The sequence below is a fragment of the Rissa tridactyla genome, chromosome 1 (assembly GCF_028500815.1).
Source record: "Rissa tridactyla isolate bRisTri1 chromosome 1, bRisTri1.patW.cur.20221130, whole genome shotgun sequence".
In the NCBI taxonomy this organism is placed as follows: Eukaryota; Metazoa; Chordata; class Aves; order Charadriiformes; family Laridae; genus Rissa; species Rissa tridactyla.
Genome location: NC_071466.1, coordinates 218,224,620 through 218,243,433, shown reverse-complemented (window position 1 = coordinate 218,243,433; position 18,814 = coordinate 218,224,620). Strand labels below are relative to the sequence as shown.

The 18,814-nt window shown below is 59.8% G+C and overlaps 2 protein-coding genes across 2 annotated transcripts; both read left to right on the top strand.

Moving 5' to 3' along the window:
* The first annotated feature begins 2,501 nt into the window (after positions 1 to 2,501).
* LOC128904400 (uncharacterized) lies at positions 2,502 to 5,786 on the top strand. The gene is made up of 5 exons (XM_054188699.1): positions 2,502 to 2,532; positions 3,425 to 3,506; positions 3,953 to 4,333; positions 4,536 to 4,661; positions 5,617 to 5,786. Exons 2-5 carry the CDS (start codon positions 3,449 to 3,451, stop codon positions 5,703 to 5,705), a joined length of 654 nt encoding a protein of 217 aa, XP_054044674.1. The 5' UTR covers positions 2,502 to 2,532; positions 3,425 to 3,448; the 3' UTR covers positions 5,706 to 5,786.
* An 8,340-nt stretch (positions 5,787 to 14,126) lies between these two features.
* Positions 14,127 to 18,814, top strand: TSPAN33 (tetraspanin 33). The gene is made up of 8 exons (XM_054188683.1): positions 14,127 to 14,338; positions 16,056 to 16,113; positions 16,214 to 16,341; positions 16,428 to 16,502; positions 16,611 to 16,706; positions 17,050 to 17,178; positions 17,435 to 17,596; positions 17,850 to 18,814. The coding sequence occupies exons 1-8, from the start codon at positions 14,234 to 14,236 to the stop codon at positions 17,949 to 17,951; spliced, it is 855 nt and encodes a 284-aa protein (XP_054044658.1). The 5' UTR covers positions 14,127 to 14,233; the 3' UTR covers positions 17,952 to 18,814.

The window sequence follows — 18,814 nt, the reverse complement described above, 5'->3', positions numbered from 1 at the left end:
ATTTGGATATTTGGATATTTAAATGTTTAGATATTTCGATATTTGGATATTTCGATATTTGGATATTTTGATATTACGATATTTAGATATTTCGATATTTGGATATTTAGATATTTCCATATTTAGATATTTCGATATTTGGATATTTAGATATTCGGATATTTTGATATTACAATATTTAGATATTTCGATATTTTGATATTTAGATATTTGGATATTTGGATATTTAGATATTTAAATGTTTAGATATTTAGATATTTGGATATTTAGATATTTTTTAGATATTTGGATATTTAGATATTTAAATGTTTAGATATTTAGATATTTGGATATTCGGATGTTTGGATATTTAGATATTTAGATATTTAGATATTTAGATACTTGGATATTTAGATATTTGGATATTATTTAGATATTTAAGTTTGTATCTGCGCAGAGGTAAAAGTTCATAAGTCGATACCTGCTTCCCCACCGGCAATTCTGTAATAACCTGTAATATCAATATATTTGCTTTATTCTTGGGGGGGGGTTATTTATTTATTTGTTTTATTTATTTATTTATTTATTTATTTATTTTTACACTCTCCGAGTGGTAATTTTGTAGTGACTTATAGTAGGGAGGGGGAGAGAGAGAGAATATTATTCCGTTCCATTCTAATTCCATTATCTCATATTATTATATTGTATTGTATTGTATTGTATTATATTATTATTACTTTACGTTATGTTATTCTTAAAGGTCCCTTCCAGCCCGGACAATTCTATCATTCTACGTTACATTACGGTACCTTCTATTAAGTCATATATTTCATATAAAATATAAAAATTAAAAATCCATCATTTTAGACGATATAAAAATACCCACTTCTTTTACATTTTGTGTGTAATGTTAAACTCTAGCGATAGTCCCGATTTTGTGTGCGATGTGAATATCTCTCTTACGCGTTTATGAAATCCATTTCTTTTCCCCTTTTTCCATTTCTTTCCACACCAACGCGTGACCCCGGAACCCTCCGGAGCGCAGCCCCCCCTCCCCGCGTCCTCGCGTGTCCCGGAGCCCCGAGGCCCCCCCCCCCCCAGGGTCCCCCCCGCCCAGGTCACCCCCGTCACCTCCTGCCCCCCTCGTCCCCCTCGTTAGCTCTAATTAAGAGCCGTCGCATCTCCCCTGCCCTCCGGGCCCCCCCCCGGCGTGGCCCAGCCCCGAGACCCCACGTGTGGGCAGGAGTGGGGCTGGGGGGGGGGCGGCACCGTGGGGCACAGCTGGGCACAGCTGGATGGGGCACAGCTGGATGGAAAAGGCGGATTTTATCGGGGCAGGGGCACAGCTGGATGGGGCACATCTGGATGGAAGGGGTAGATCTCATCGGGGCAGGGGCACAGCTGGATGGGGCACAGCTGGATGGAAAAGGCAGATTTTATTGGGGCAGGGGCACAGCTGGATCATGCAGGGGCACAGCTGGACGGGGCACAGCTGGATGGGGCAGTGGCACAGCTGGATGGGGCACAGCTGGATGAGAAGGGGCAGGTTTCATTGGGGCAGGGGCACAGCTGGATGGATCACAGCTGGATGGAAGGGGCAGATCTCAATGGGGCAGGGGCACAGCTGGATGGGGCACAGCTGGATGGAAGGGGCAGATTTTCTTGGGGCAGGGGCACAGCTGGATGGGGCACAGCTGGGTGGATGGGGCAGATCTCATCGGGGCAGGGGCACAGCTGGATGGGGCACAGCTGGATGGAAAGGGCAGATTTTTGGGGGGCAGGGGCACAGCTGGATTGGGCAGAGGCACAGCTGGATGGAAAAAGCAGATTTTCTTGGGGCAGGGGCACAGCTGGATGGAAAGGGCAGATCTCAATGGGGCAGGGGCACAGCTGGATCATGCAGGGGCACAGCTGGGTGGATGCGGCAGAATTTATTGGGGCAGGGGCACAGCTGGATGGGAGGGGTGGATCTCAATGGGGCAGGGGCACAGCTGGATGGGGCACAGCTGGGTGGGAGGGGCGGATCTCAATGGGGCAGGGGCACAGCTGGATGGGGCACAGCTGGGTGGGAGGGGCGGATCTCAATGGGGCAGGGGCACAGCTGGATGGGGCACAGCTGGATGGGAGGGGCAGATCTCAATGGGGCAGGGGCACAGCTGGATGGGGCACAGCTGGATGGGAGGGGCAGATCTCAATGGGGCAGGGGCACAGCTGGATGGGGCACAGCTGGATGGGAGGGGCAGATCGCGTCGAGGCTCGCACAGCTGGGCAGGCCCCAGCAGGGTTTGGCCGGGGCACATCTGGACGAGTCACCGCCGGACGGGGCGCAGCTGCCCGGGGCCGGGGCCGCCGAGGGGAGTCACATCTGGCCGGGGCTGGGGCACAGCTGGGACGAACGGCCCCATCCCATCCCCCCCCACCCCTCCTCCCCCCCCTTCCCCGGTGCAGGGCGGGGCCGGGGGCGGGGCCGGGGGGCGGGGCCTGTCGGGGCGGGGCGGTGGCGCCGGGGCGGTTCCCGGGGCTCGGCGCGGCGCCGGCGGGCGGGAGGCCACGGTGAGGGGCGCGGGGCCGGGCGGGGGGAGTCGTTCCCCCCCCACACACACCACCACCACCTCCCCGGGCGGGATCGGGGGCGGAGGGGAAGGGGCTACCGGGCCCCGGAGCATCCCGGGGGCGGCGGGAACGGGGGCTGCTGCCCACCGCCCCGCCCCCGGCCCCATAACCGCCATGGATCCCCTGCCCCACACCCTGCCCTATGGCCACCCCAGGCCCTGCCTCTGTGCTGTAGCTGCCCCAGATCCCTGCCCTATAACCACCACGGACCGATCCCTGCCCTATATCCCCCCCCCGCCCCAGCCCCTGCCCTATAGCCACTGCAGACCCTGCCCTATAGCTGCCCCATAGCTGCCCCAGACCCCCGCCCTATAACCACTACAGACCTCTGCCCTATACCTGCCCAGGTCCCTGCCCTATAACCACCGCGGACCCCCTGCCCCATACATGCCCTATACCCCTGCCTAAAACCACTACACACCCCTGCCCTATACCTGCCCCGGCCCTATAACCACCCTGTCCCCTGCCCTATAGCTGCCCCGGACCCTGCCCTATAGGTACCCCAGAGGTTGCCCTATAACCACGCTGTCCCCTGCCCTATAGCTGCCCCAGGCCCTGCCCTATAGCTGCCCCAGACCTTGCCCTGTCCCCTGCCCCATAGCTGCCCCAGACCCTGCCCTATAGGAGCCCCAGCCCTATAACCACCCCGTTCCCTGCCTTCCCCATCCCTGCCCTGCCCACCCCTGCCCTGCCCGCTGCTCCCCGCCCTGGGTGGGGGGGATGTCCCCTGGGGTCCCCTCCCTCACCCCGGGGGGGGAGGGGAGGGGGGGCTGTTTTTGGGGTGACCCGTCGGCGTCGGTGACGTGACCGTCTCCTCCGGGTGCTTGCCCAGGTGGCGGGTCCGCACGCCGGCAGGATGGTGCCGGTCCCCGTCGCGGCGCTCTGGGCTCTGGCTCCCCTCCTCGTCCGGGCAGGTACCCACCGGCAGCGGGTGGGTTTGGGGACAACCCCCCACCCCGCACCCCCTTTCCTTCCCTGTGGGGACCCCGAGGCGTGGGGCGAGGCTGGGCTGCGGGCAGGCGCTGCCTGCAGGCAGGGGGTGACGGTTCCCGGCATGGCGGTGGTGACTCACCGGGCGGCTGCTTGGCATCGACGAGCCCTCGGCCTTGGCAGGAGCCGCCGCTCAACCTCAGATGCCACCAGCATCATCCTCGCCACTGTCCCAACGTCCCCCGCCCCCATCCCTGACCCACTTCCAGCACCCGGGATGGGATCCAACAGGGAACCCCCATGTCCTCCCGTCCCAGGGGGTGTCCTGCTCCCCCCGCCCCATCCCACCGCGTCCCCATCCCGGGACTCCTGGGGGAATCGGAGGGGCCAGCACGGGGATGGTGACGCCACTGTCCCCTCTCTCCTGCAGACCAGCCCCCCGTCACCGTCACAGCGGCCGTCGGCCAGGACGCCTGCCTGCCCTGCGGCACCCAGCCCTGGGGACGCCTGCGCGGGGTCACCCTCACCTGCACCCACCAGGCTGGCGCCCACCACCCCGTCCCCGTCCTCAGCCACCGCCTGGGCTGGCACCCGCCGCCGGAGCCGGGCTGGCACCCGCCGGAGGAGCCCGACAGCCGGTTTAGGGGCAGAGTCGCCTTCTGTGCCGTGGGACCGGGGGACACCGGCGTGTCCCTGCTGCTGAGGAACCTCAGCGATCCCGATTTCGGGAATTATTCCTGCTACGTGGCCGCCGCCGCCACCGATGCCCCGCGGCTCCTCTGCAGCCTGGTCCTGAAGCCCGCCGAGGAAGGTGAGCGGGGTCGTGCCAGAGGACGGGTCCTCGGGGGGGGTGACACCACCCTCTTTGGGGGTCCCCCCATTCTCTGGTGTGTCCATCACCTGGACCAGCCCCTGTCCCACCTGCCCCCCCGGGCACGGGGCAGGGAGCATCGATGGCGGGGGGGGGGGGGGGGGTTTGGCTCCTGTCCCCACGTCCCTGTGTTGCTCCGCAGAGGTCCTGAAAAATGCCGAGCCGGACATGATCATGGTGGTGTGTGTCCTCACCGCCGCCTTCACCGCGGTGGCCATCGGGGTCCTCATCTGCTGCCGCTGCGGGAGGCGGTGCTGCGGGCGCAGAGGTGGGTGCTGCGACGGGGGGGGGCAGCCCGTGAACCCCCCATTCCGGTTGGGAGGGGGTTAGCAGCTGGCTCCCGGGTCCTTTGTGAACCCGGAGTTGGGATGGAATGGGGATGGGATGGGATGGGGATGGGATAGGGGTGGTATTGGATGAGGAGGGGTGGGGATGGGAATGGGAATGGGATGGGGATGGGGATGGGGATGGAGCTGGTATTGGATGGGAAGGGATGGGGATGGGATGGGATAGGGGTGGTATTGGATGGGGAAGGGGTGGGGATGGGAATGGGGATGGGAATGGGATGGGGACGGGGATGGGGCTGGTATTGGATGGGAATGGATGGGGATGGGATGGGACGGTAATGGGGATAGGATGGAATGGGATGAGAATGGGATGGGGATGGGATAGGGGTGGTATTGGATGGGGAGGGGTGAGGATGGGAATGGGGATCGGGACAGCGACGCGGATGGTGACAGGGACCAAGATGGGGGTGGGGATGAGGATGAGGGATGGGGATGGGGGTGGTATTGGACGGGGAAGGGATGGGGATGGGGATGGAATGGGATGGGATGGAATGGGATGAGAATGGGATGGGGATGGGATAGGGGTGGTATTGGATGGGGAGGGGGTGGGGATGGGAATGGGAATGGGACGGGGATGGGATGGGGACAGCAATATGATGGGAGTGGTATTGGATGGGGAAGGGGTGGGGATGGGATGGGGATCAGGACAATGACATGGATGGAGACGGGGACAAGGATGGGGATGGGGATGAGGGATGGGATGGGGATGAGGACAGGGATGGGGATGGGGATGAGGATGAGGACAGGGATGGGGGTGGGAGCAGCTCTGTGTGGGGACATCGGGGTGCTGCTCCTTGCCCTGTGGGGCGCAGCCGGGCTGGGTGCCCATGGGTGGCACATGGGGGTCCTGCCGCCCCGGCTCACCGTCACCCTCAGCGCGAGGGTCAGCCCCGGAGACCGGAGCTGCGGATGAAGGAGGAGGAGCAGCGGTGGCTTTGAGTGACCTGAAGAGTCTCAATGCCTGAGGGCACCGGCGGCCCCATGGAGGAGCTCCAGCAGTGACCCCGGTGCAGGATGCGGCCCTGGCTCCACCGAAGGGGGGCCTGGAGGGGCTGGGGCTCGGGCGATGCTCTGGGGATGCAGGCAAAGGGGGGGCAAGGACCTGGGGGTGGGCAGGACGGGTGCTGGGGGGTGGCAGGGTGGGTGCATGGGGGCTTTGTGGGTGCAGGGTGCTCTGGTCGTGGTCCCCCCACCCACCGGGGAACAACCAAACCCCACGGGGCTATGGCTGGGGGGGGCCAAACCTGCCGCGGGTGTCTTCGGTCCCCTAATAAAGCACGTTGCTCCGGAGCAGGGGGTGGCCCCCTCCTTCCCGGTCCACCCCGGCCTGCACCCCCCGTGGGGACAGGCTGGGGGGGCTTGGGGCAGGGCTGGGGTGTGGGGGCTGTGGGGTGGGGTGTCCCCATGCAGGGATGGGACGTGGGGGTCCTGGAGAGGGGTCATGGGGGTTCCTGCGTCAGGGATGGGGCCGAGGTTGGGGGGAGATGGGGGTCCTGGGGAGGGAGGATCCTGAGGCTGGGATGGGGTCCCAGGAGGGGGGGGGGAACCCTGTGTAGGGATGGGACATGGGGGTCCCCGGGGGGTTCCTGGGGCAGGGATGGGGTGTGGGAGCCCCAGGGGGGTCCCCCTGCACACCCGAACCCCCGTTCCCACTGTGTGTCGCTGCCGCCGGACGGGATGGGGTGGGGTGGGGTGGCCCCACCCACAGTCACGCCCCTCCCCCAGTCCCGCCCACAGGCACACACCTCCTCCCTCCCATCCACGGACACGTCCCGTCTTGTTCGCCCCATCCCATCCCTATCCCATCCCAACCCATCCCATCCCATCCCAATCCCATCCCATTCCTATCCCGTCCAACCCATCCCCATCCCATCCCAACCCATCCCCATCCCATTCCATCCCTCCCCATCCCCATTCTATCCCATCCTAACCCATCCCAATCCCATCCCATCCCCATCACAACCCCATCCCATCCCAATCCCATCCCATCCCCATCCCATCCCCATCCCAATCCCATCCCAATCCCATCCCCATCCCATCCCATCCCAATCCCATCCCATCCCTATCCCAACCCATCCCTATTCCATCCCATCCCCATCCCTATCCCATCCCATCCCTATCCCATCCCAACCCCATCCCATTCCATCCCTCCCCATCCCCATTCTATCCCATCCCATCCCCATCCCATCTGATCCCAATCCCATCCCATCCCAACCCATCCCCATCCCAATCCCATCCCATCCCTATCCCATCCCAACCCATCCCCATCCCATCCCAATCCCATCCCATCCCCATCCCAACCCATCGCCATTCTATCCCATCCCATCCCATCCCCATCCCATCTGATCCCAATCCAATCCCATCCCCATCCCTATCCCATCCCATCCCATCCCATTGTGAGAAACGCTCCTTAGCCAGTAACCGGGGCTCAGGCAGTGGACGATACGAAGCCCATTGTATTTGACCATTTTTGGAAGAGCGGGTGACCTAGCAAGTGGGCACACTCTTGCTTCTTGAAGCACACCTTTTTATTTCCTAATCCCGGCCGAATTTTCCCTCCCCTGTGTCCCATTGGTTGGGTATTCCAGGCTTCACAGCCAGTCTGGAGCACCTAAAATCCTTCCTGGGTGTCCGCCTCTTGTTCCCGTCTCTTTATGCTACACCTAGAGGGCTTATCTGACTATTTCTTCCTTTTCGGGAAAATTGCCCGGTGGCACTAGCCCTGGTTAAATGTTTGACCACCCTTCCAGACGCTAATCCGGGAAGAATCAGTTTGTCCTTCTGTCCGTGCGATAGGAGATGTTCTACGAGCCTTTGCTGGAGCCTCTTTGTCTGGTCATTCCCTTGTCACGTCACCTCTGACGGAAACGGCTTTTCTCCTCTGCAAAAGCAATCCCTGCCTCTCTTACACCATCCCATCCCTCCCATCCCCATCCTACCCCATCCCCTCCCCCTCCCCTTCCCATCCCAGCCCATCTCATCCCAATCCAATCCAATCCCATCCCCATTCCATCCCTATCCCATCTCATCCCATCCCATCCCATCCCTGCCCCATTCTCATCCCATTCCATCCCATCCTCATTCCAACCCACCCCATCCCATCCCCATCCCCTTCCCATCCCATTCTCATCCTATCCCATTCCATCCCATCCCCATTCTAACCCACACGACCCCATCCCATCTCAGCCCAATCCAATCCCATTCCCATCCCATTCCCATCCCATTCTCATCCCATCCCCATTCCAACCCATCCCATCTCCATCCCCTTCCCATCCCATCCCATCTCATCCCAACCCAATTCAATCCCATCCCATCCCCATCCCATTCCATCCCATCCCATCCCATCCCATCCCCATTCCAACCCACCCCATCCCATTCCCATCCCATCCCATCCCCATTCCAACCCATCCTATCCCATCCCCATCACCATCCCCTTCCCAGCCCATCTCATCCCAATCCTATCCAATCCCATCCCCATGCCATTCCCATCCCATTCTCATCCCATCCCCATTCCAAACCATCCCATCCCATCCCATCCCATCCCATCCCCATTCCAATTCACCCCATCCCATCCCTATCCCATTCCCATCCCATTCTCATCCCATCCCCATCCCCTTCCCATCTCATCCCAATCCAGTCCCATCCCCATCCCATTCTCATCCTGTCCCATTCCATCCCATGCCCATTCCAACCCATCCCATCCCCTTCCCATCCCATCTCATCCCAATCCAATCCCATCCCCATCCCATTCCCATCCCATTCTCATCCCATCCCCATCCCCTTCCCATCTCATCCCAATCCAATCCCATCCCCATCCCATTCTCATCCCGTCCCATTCCATCCCATCCCATTCCAACCCATCCCATCTCCATCCCCTTCCCATCCCATCCCATCTCATCCCAACCCAATCCAATCCCATCCCATTCCCATCCCATTCTCTCCCCATCCCCATTCCAACCCATCCTATCCCATCCCCATCACCATCCCCTTCCCATCCCATCTCATCCCATCCCATCCCCATTCCAACCCACCCCACCCCATTCTCATCCCATCCCATCTCATCCCAATCCAATCGCCATCCCATTCCCATCCCATTCTCAACCCATCCCATCCCATCTCATCCCAATCCTATCCCCATCCCCATCCCGTTCTCATCCCGTCCCATTCCATCCCATCCCCATTCCAACCAACCCCATCCCATTCTTATCCCATCCCATCCCCATTCCAACCCCTCCTATCCCATCCCCATCACCATCCCCTTCCCAGCCCATCTCATCCCAATCCAATCCAATCCCATCCCCATCCCATTCCCATCCCATTCCCATCCCATCCCCATTCCAAACCATCCTATCCTCATCCCATCCCATTCCATCCCATCCCCATTCCAACTCACCCCATCCCATCCCTATCCCATTCCCATCCCATTCTCATCCCATCCCCATCCCCTTCCCATCTCATCCCAATCCAATCCCATCCCCATCCCATCCCCATCCCATTCTCATCCCATCCCCCTCTCATCCCATCCCCATTCCAACCCATCCCATCTCCATCCCCTTCCCATCCCATCCCATCTCATCCCAACCCAATCCAATCCCATCCCATCCCCATTCCAACCCATCCCGTCCCATTCCATCCCATCCCCATTCCAACCCACCCCACCCCATTCTCATCCCATCCCATCCCATTCTCATCCCACCCCACAGGAGTTCCCCCCTCCGTGTTGCCACCCCAGTCCGGTGTCCCCCCTCCTTCCCCCGTGTCCCCAGGCCAGCAGCATGACCACCGCAGCCACCACCAGGCCCAGCACGGGTGACGTGCGCTCACAGTGACAGCCTGAAGGGCACCCGTGGGTCTGCCATCCACCGCGGCCCCGTCACTGTCACCCACGGTGACCCTGTGGGGCACGTGCAGGGTGGGGACACCTGGATGGTGGCATCCCCGAGGACGTCCCTGCACGGTGGTGGCACCACTCACCTGGTGGGGGACTGCTGGGGCGAGAGGGGTGCCCTCCCAAGCAGCGTGGTGACGCGCATGTCACCCCACCGCTGTCCCACACCCCGTGGGTTCCCCAGCCAGAGGATGCTGGTGGCACCTGTGATGGGGACAGCAGAGTGGCATCACGGGGTCCCCTGTCCCCAAACACCGCATCGCCCACCCAGCTGTGGGATTTGGGGACCCTGGGGTGCAGCAGGATGGAGCCCCCAGGTTGATGTCCCTTTCTTGCGGGGCCACTGAGCCATGGGCAGGGGGGGACCAGGGCTGGGGTCCCCCCAGCAGGGCCACTCTGTGGGCAGGGGGACATGGGGGGGCGAGCAGGCAGGGAGGGGGGTGGGACACAGCCACCGCAGGCAGGGGACAAGCAGAGGCAACAGGTCTGCCCTGGGTCCCGCCAGATTTGGGGGATGGTGGCATGACCCCCTGTAGAGGAAGACATGGTTGGGGGCCACCTCACCCATGGGGACATGTCCCTGGGGAGATATCCATGGGGACTTGTCTATGGGGTCACATCCATGGGGACATGTCCCTGGGGAGACATCCATGGGGACATGTCCAAGGAGACTCATCATGGGGACATGTCCATGGGGAGACATCCATGGGGAGACATCCATGAGGAGACATTCATGGCGACTTGTCCATGGGGACATGTCCATGAGGAGACATCCATGCGGACTTGTCCATGGGGACCTGCCTGGTGGCATTGCAGAGCCACTTTCTGCCATTGTCACGGGATCTGGGGAGGATGGCGCCAGCAGGAAGGAGACTGTCACCACGGAGGGCGAGTGGTCCAGTGGTGGGATCTCCCAGGGGTTCTTGGTAGGGCCCCCCAACCCCTCAATGCCGATGGCTGTGGGGAGCTCCTTACCAGGCAGGGGGGTGGGTGACACGAGGACACCACATATGGTGTGCAGGCAGGGGACAGGGATGGGGACGCTGGTGGCTCTCACTTCCCTTTCCTGCCCAGCTGTCACGGGGCAGCTCTGGGAACACGCCCGTTGTCCGAGTGGAGGTGAGGGAGACACGGGGATCTGGTGGGTGGGGGTATAGGGCTGGGGGGGACACGTATGGATCTGATGGGTGGTTGTGTGGATCTGATGGGTGCTCGATGAGATCTGGTGGGTGGATGTATAGATCTGGTGGGTCAACGCGTAGATCTGATGGGCAAACGCATGGATCTATGGCAGATGTGTAGATCTGGTGGGTGGATGTATAGATCTGGTGGGTCAACGCGTAGATCTGATGGGCAAACGCATGGATCTATGGCAGATGTGTAGATCTGGTGGGTGGATGTATAGATCTGGTGGGTCAACACAAAGGTCTGATGGGTGAACACATGGATCTATGGCAGATGTGTAGATCTGGTGGGTGGATGTATAGATCTGGTGGGTCAACGCGTAGATCTGAGGGTGAACACACAGGTCTATGGCAGATGTGTAGATCTGGTGGGTGGATGTATAGATCTGGTGGGTCAATGCGTAGATCTGATGGGTGAACACATGGATCTATGGCAGACGTGTAGATCTGGTGGGTGGATGTATAGATCTGGTGGGTCAACGCGTAGATCTGATGGGCAAACGCATGGATCTATGGCAGATGTGTAGATCTGGTGGGTGGATGTATAGATCTGGTGGGTCAACGCGTAGATCTGAGGGTGAACACACAGGTCTATGGCAGATGTGTAGATCTGGTGGGTGGATGTATAGATCTGGTGGGTCAACGCAAAGGTCTGATGGGTGAACACATGGATCTATGGCAGACGTGTAGATCTGGTGGGTGGATGTATAGATCTGGTGGGTCAACGCGTAGATCTGATGGGCAAATGCATGGATCTATGGCAGATGTGTAGATCTGGTGGGTGGATGTGTAGATCTGGTGCATCAACGCGTAGATCTGGTGGGCAAACACATGGATCTATGGCAGACGTGTAGATCTGGTGGGTGGATGTATAGATCTGGTGGGTCAACGCATAGATCTCAGGGTGAACACACAGGTCTATGGCAGACGTGTAGATCTGGTGGGTGGATGTATAGATCTGGTGGGTCAACGCATAGATCTCAGGGTGAACACACAGGTCTATGGCAGACGTGTAGATCTGGTGGGTGGATGTATAGATCTGGTGGGTCAACGCAAAGGTCTGATGGGTGAACACATGGATCTATGGCAGATGTGTAGATCTGGTGGGTGGATGTATAGATCTGGTGGGTCAACGCGTAGATCTGAGGGCAAACGCATGGATCTATGGCAGACGTGTAGATCTGGTGGGTGGATGTATAGATCTGGTGGGTCAACGCGTAGATCTGAGGGTGAACACACAGGTCTATGGCAGATGTGTAGATCTGGTGGGTGGATGTATAGATCTGGTGGGTCAACGCAAAGGTCTGATGGGCGAACACATGGATCTATGGCAGATGTGTAGATCTGGTGGGTGGATGTATAGATCTGGTGGGTCAACGCAAAGGTCTGAGGGCGAACACACAGGTCTATGGCAGATGTGTAGATCTGGTGGGTGGATGTATAGATCTGGTGGGTCAACGCAAAGGTCTGATGGGCGAACACATGGATCTATGGCAGATGTGTAGATCTGGTGGGTGGATGTATAGATCTGGTGGGTCAACACATAGATCTGATGGGTGAATGCATGGATCTATGGCAGATGTGTCAATCTGAAGGGTGAATGTATAGATCTGATGAGTCAACGCGTAGATCTGACAGGTGAACACGCGGATCGATGGGCAGACGGATAGATCTGATGGCTGGACACAGATCTCACACCTGGATGTACAAATCTGATGGGCGAACCCGTAAATCTGGTGGGTGGATGCGTAGATAAGATGGGTGGATGCACAGATCCAATGGGCAGGTGCAAAACTGGTGGGTAGACACGTAGATCTGATGGTGGGCACCCAGATTTGATGGGTGGGCACCCAGATCGCACATGGATGCATAAATCTGGTGGGTGGATGCACAGATCTGATGGGCCTATGTGGAAATTTGACGGGCGGAGGTACAGATTTGAGGGGTGGACATGCAGATCTGATGGGTGGGTGCATGGATCTGATGGCTGGACATGTAGATCTGATGACGGACATGCAGATCCGATGCTTGGACACGTAGATCTGATGGGTGGACACCTAGATCTGACGGGTGGACACGCAGATCTCATGGGTGGACACACAGATCTGATGGGTACAGCTCTGACAGACAAACAGACGTGTAGACCTGACGGGAGGACAGTGCATCCATCGGCCAACATGGGCACCTTCTTCTTCATCGCTGGGGCAGAAGCACTTCTGTGGGGACCACAGAGCATTCAATCCCACCAAGACCTCGTGGGTTGGCTGCAGGGGCTCTCCGGAGACCCACGGGCACCAACCGCTGCGTTTTTGGGGCCCTGGGGGCTTCTTCCAGCAGCACCCAAAGCAGGCGCCTCCTCTGGTGGTGGGACCTGCAGCTGGGGCCGGGTGGTGGCTCCTTGGTGACATGGGCTGCGTGTCATCACTGTGGTGGCACCTTGGTGACCCTAAAAGCAAGAAGGGGATTTTTTGGTTTCAGTTCCTCTGCCCGAAGCTCTTCACCTTCCTCCAGGAAGGGCCGTGCCGGCGCCAGCAGCTGCTCCCCGGGGCTTTCCAGCCTCGATGAACTCTGGCATAGTAGATAAATACTAATAAATATAATAATAAACATAATAATAAATATAATAATAACTGGGACTGGACACCTGGAAATAAAGGCGAATATGAAGAAATCCACCAAAGCATCCCATTTTTTACACAGCTCGCAGATTTTAGCAGCAGAGAGGGGAATTGCCGGGGTTTCGGGCTCCACTTCCCCATGCCGGCGATGTCGCTGAGGATGGCGCGTCGGCGCTGCCCGTTTTGGTGTGATTTCTACAAATTTGGGGTCAGAGGGAAATCACAATCTCCCCATCCGGGCGCGTTTCAGGGATGAGGGCTCCCCCATGTCCCTGCCGTCCCCACGAGGGTCCCAGCTGTCCCCTCGCGTCCCTCCCGAAGGCTGTCACCCCAGGCAGAAATCAATTATTAACTACAATGACATTAATTATAATATGCAACAATCCCGCCCCGGGGCTGGGGCTCTCTGGGGCAGGGACGGGATAATTCGGGCAATTCTGGGGGAAGGAGGAGCTGCAGGGTGAGGAAGGAGGGACTGGGGACCGACCTGTCTCATCACGTAGTTGAACACCGGGGTGCGCTGTCCCTTTAAGGCGGCGGGGCGCCGCGAACAGGTGCGCCGGCGACACACCGCGCTGGGAAAGGGCGGTGGCTGAGCGACGGGGAGAGCCACCAATGGGAAGGCAGAGTGAGGCGGACGGACCAATGAGCGGGCAGAGGAGGGAAGGGGGCGGGCTGTTACCCGTCTCGGCTGCGCTCGGGGGTGCGAAGTGGGGTCCGGCGGCTCCGTGATCGGCGACGCTCGGCTCTCTTCGGCCCGGTTCGGTTGGGTTCGGCTCCGTTCGCGCCGCTTCGGCTCGGCCATGGCGAGGCGGGCGGCGGGCGGCCGCGGTCCCCACGGGGACGATTTCTCCTTCGTCAGCCCGGCGGTGAAGTACGTCCTCTTCTTCTTCAACATGCTCTTCTGGGTGAGTGGCAGCGGGGGGCACACCAGCACCGGGCCCCCCCTCCCCCCCCCGCCCCATCCCCGGACCCCACCGGGACCCCCATCCCCGAGGGGGTCACCGGGGACACCCCTATCCCCGGACCCCCCCGGGGATCCCCGGACCCCAGGACACCCCATCTCCGAGGAGGTCACTGGGGATCCCCCCCCCGTCCCCGAACCCCACTGGGACCCCCCCCCCGGACTGTCCCCATCCCCGGACCCCCTGGGACCCCCATTCCCGAGGGTGTCACCAGGGACCCCCAGACCTTGGGACTCTCCCCATTCCCGGACCCCCTGGGATCCTCGTCCCCAAGGGGGTCACCGGGGACACCCCCATCCCCGGACCCCCCCCGGCCTTGGGACTGTCCCTATTCCCGGGACCCCCATCCCCGAAAGGATGACGGGGGACCCCCCACTCCCGAACCCCACCGGGACCCCCTCGGACCCCCATCCCCGAGGGTGTCACCGCGGACCCCTCCCATCCCCAAACCCCCCCGAGGACCCCCAGACCCTGGGACTGTCCCCATCCCCTCATCCCCTGGGACCCTCCGTCCCTGAGGGTGTCACCGGGGAACCCCCCATCCCCAAAACCCCGACCCTGGGACCCCCCAACCCCATCCCCGGGCCCCAATGGGGACCCCCAGACCTTCGGACCCCCCTTTCCCCCATTCCCCGGGACCCCCCCAGGACTCCCCAACCCCCCCGACCCCCCCCCCCGTGTCCCCTCACCCCCCGAGGGATTTTGGGGTCCCCCTCGCTGATGGTGTCACTCCTGGGTGCCCCCCCAACCCCAATCTTTGGGGTGACACAGCCCTTTGGGGGTGTCCCCGTCCCCCCCCGGGGGAACACAGGGTCCCCTCTTGTCCCCAGCCCACCCCAGGGACGCCTCCTGCCTGGGAGCCACGTGGTTTGGGGGCTTTGGGTTTTTTTTTTCAAATTTTGTGGAGGACTTTTTTTTTAATGTTTTTTGCGGGGGGGAAATAATGCTTTGGGTTTTTTTTTTTTTTATGTTTCCTGGGGACTTTTTTAATGTTTTGAGGGATTTTTTTTTTTTATGTTTTGGGGTGTTTTTTTATAACGTCTTGAGTGATTCTTTTAACATTTTTAGGGATTGTTTTGAAGGATTTTTTTATGTTTTGGGATATTTTTGCTGTAATGTTTTGAGGGATTTTAATGTTTTTTTATTTTTTTAATTTTTTTTTAATGTTTGGGGAGGGTTTTTTGATGCTTTGAGGGATTTTTTAATATTTTGGGGGACTTTTTTATGTTTTGAAGGATTTTAATGTTTTGATTTTTTTTAATGTTTCGAGTGGTTTTTGTTTAATGTTTTGGGGGATTTTTTTCTGTTTTTTGGGATTTTTTATGTTTTGGGGGATTTTTTTTATGTTTTGAGGGATTTTTTTTTTTTTTAATGCTTTGTGGCGGTTTTTTATGTCTTTGGGTTTGTTTTTTATGGTTTTGGGGGATTTATTTATGTTTGGGGTTGGAGGGGGGTGGTTTGGAAGGTGGGGATTTTTTGGAGGGTGGGGATTTTTTGGAGGGATGTCACCGCAAGCCGGCTCCGCCTGGGGGTGATGAGGGGAAACCGAGGCAGCGTGTCCGTGTCCGGTGCCCCGTTTACAGCCCGGGGGGCTGCAGCCAGGGGACCCCCAGAGCCGGGGGGGGGGGCTCACAATCCCCCTCCCCGTCCTGCTCCACAGATGATCTCAATGGTGATGGTGGCAGTGGGGGTCTACGCCCGGCTACTGAAGCACGCAGGTGAGGTTGGGGGGCTTGGGGGTGACGAGGGACACCCCGGGGGGGGTGTCTGCGGTGCCGGGGGCGGGGGGACACTGTCCGTGACAGCTGGCCGTGGCAGAGGCGGCGCTGGCCTGCCTGGCGGTGGACCCTGCCATCCTGCTGGTCGTGGTCGGCGTCCTCACCTTCCTCATCACCTTCTGCGGCTGCGTGGGCTCCTTGCGGGAGAACATCTGCCTGCTCCAGACGGTGAGGACCCGGGGACGGGGACGGGGATGGGGGGGTTCCCTCCTGTGGCCCCCCCTCCCTCACCATCACACTCCTCTCCTCCGCAGTTCTCCATCTGCCTGACCATCGTCTTCCTCCTGCAGCTGGCCGCCGGCGTGCTGGGCTTTGTCTTCTCCGATAAGGTACCACAGCGGTGTTGGTGGGGGGCTCAATGACCCCCAGCCTGTCCCATTGGGTGACAGCCTTGCTGATGTCCCCCCCATGCCGTGATGCCGTGTCCGCCCCCACAGGCACGCGGGAAGGTCAGCGAGATCATCAACGGTGCCATCGTGCATTACCGGGATGACCTGGACCTGCAGAACCTCATCGACTTTGGGCAGAAGGAGGTGTGTGGTGGGGGGCCAGGATGTCCCTCCAGCAAACGAGGAAATGTCCCCGCTTGTGGGTCGGGCTTCGGGGTCTTGGCTCTTGCCGTAAATCCATGGGCTCCTCCAGGCTGGGGATGCTTGGTGGCTTCTCCGGTCCAAGGACGTTGGGTCGCCCCTCCATGAGGATTTGATGTTCATGGTGAAGAGCTGGATGGAAAGGGATGAGGGGGGGAGAAACATCCCTCAGTGTCTCTGTTGGAGCCTGTGTTTATGTAGGGCCTGCTAAAACCGCTGTGGGGGGGATCGCTGGTCAGGGGTGGCCCCCCCCCCGCAGCTGAGCACCCCGTGTCCTTCTCCACAGTTCAGCTGCTGCGGTGGCGTCTCCTACAAGGACTGGTCCCAGAACATGTACTTCAACTGCACCGCCGCCAACCCCAGCCGGGAGCGGTGCTCCGTCCCCTTCTCCTGCTGCCTGCAGGACGCCCAGGAGGTGAGGACGGCGTCCTGGGCGGGGACGACCCTGTGTGTCCTCGGTAGACCCTGCCACCCCCAGGTATCACCCCTTTGGGGGGCATTTCGGGAGCCCAGCGGTGGAGCTGGGGCTGGGGACACCAAAGGGGACACCCCAAGCGGCGCCAAGGCGAGGGCAGAGGTCCTGGTTTCCCCCCAGGTGGCAGGGCCCCCCCCCCGCCTCCTCCAGCCTGGTGGGTTTTGTCCCCAGCCCCTCTGTGTCCCCTCCCTCCCAGGCTGTCATCAACACCATGTGCGGGCAGGGCATGCAGGCCATGGGCTACCTGGAGGCCAGCGCCTTCATCTACACCAACGGCTGCATCGACACGCTGGTCAACTGGATCCACAGCAACCTCTTCCTGCTGGGGGGCATCGCCCTGGGGCTGGCCGTCCCCCAGGTACCGGGGTCGGGGGGAGAAGGGACCATCCTGCAGCTCTACCTCGTTCGGGAGTTGCCTTAACGATGCATCTAATTGCAACCCTGCGGAGTCAGGGCAGGATTTGGGGTGGGGGGAGCCATGTAAACGTCGGGCACGTCCTTGCCCGGAGCTGTGTAACTCGCTTGTAGGATGGTGGGGTGACACTCCCCAGTGTCCCTCAGCACCTTCATCCTCCTCTTCCTCTTCTCTTCCTCCTCTTCCTCTCCCACAGCTGGTGGGCATCCTGCTGGCTCAGATCCTCATCAACCAGATCAGAGACCAGATCAAGCTCCAGCTCTACAACCAGCAGCACCGGGCAGACCCCTGGTACTGAGTCCCGGCGCATCGTGGCAGTGCCAGTGTCCATCCCTGCGTCTGTCCCCGCAGCGTGGCAGTGGCTCAGGGAGCTGGGACCTCAACAGTGACTTCCCAAACCCTGGATCCGTAGGAAGAGCCGAAGGGGCTTTGCTGCAAAAGAGGGAAGTTGGAGTGGACTGTGGACGCCAACATCTGTGTGCGGTGGATGCTCTGCTGCGGAGAGCGACGCTGGGGACTCTGTGCCTTCGGCAGGCGGTGCGAGAGCAGGGGTGTGCCGTGCTGCTGCACCCTTTTCTGGGGACCGAACCAGCCCCGGTGAACTGCTGTCTGTCTGTCCGTCCGTCCGTCCGTCCGTCCTGGGGGACCGAGAGCTGGTTTGCACTTGGACGTCCTTCCCATGTCTTCTTGTGCTGGAGATCTGTCTGTCCGTCCGTGCACCGAGCTGCCTTCGCCCGGGGCAAGGCTGGCCCCAGGACTGGGGATGTCTCCCCCAATCGCTGGGTGTCACCAACCCCGTTGGCTCCATTGGGGACATCCGATGGCTTCACTCACCGGCCGGGAGCAGGAACCATCACCCGTGTGGCCGCCCTGGAAGAAGACGGGCCAAGAGGATGTCCTGCCCAGGGCTGACCCATGGGAGTTTTGTTAGCTGAGAGGGGGGGTCCTGTCTCTGCCCCGGGGGGGGTCGCACCCCTCTGTGCAGAGGAGGGGACAGGCGCAGTCCTGTGTCCCCTCTTGAGGTGTCGGTGTGGTGCCATGACGTTTCCCTTTGCTTTCATGGAGAATAAAGAGAGATGAGGCCGGACCCTGCGATCTCCGCCGCGCTGGGTGGGGGGGCTGCTTGTTTGCTTGCGGGGGGGGGGGTTGCAACACCATGGC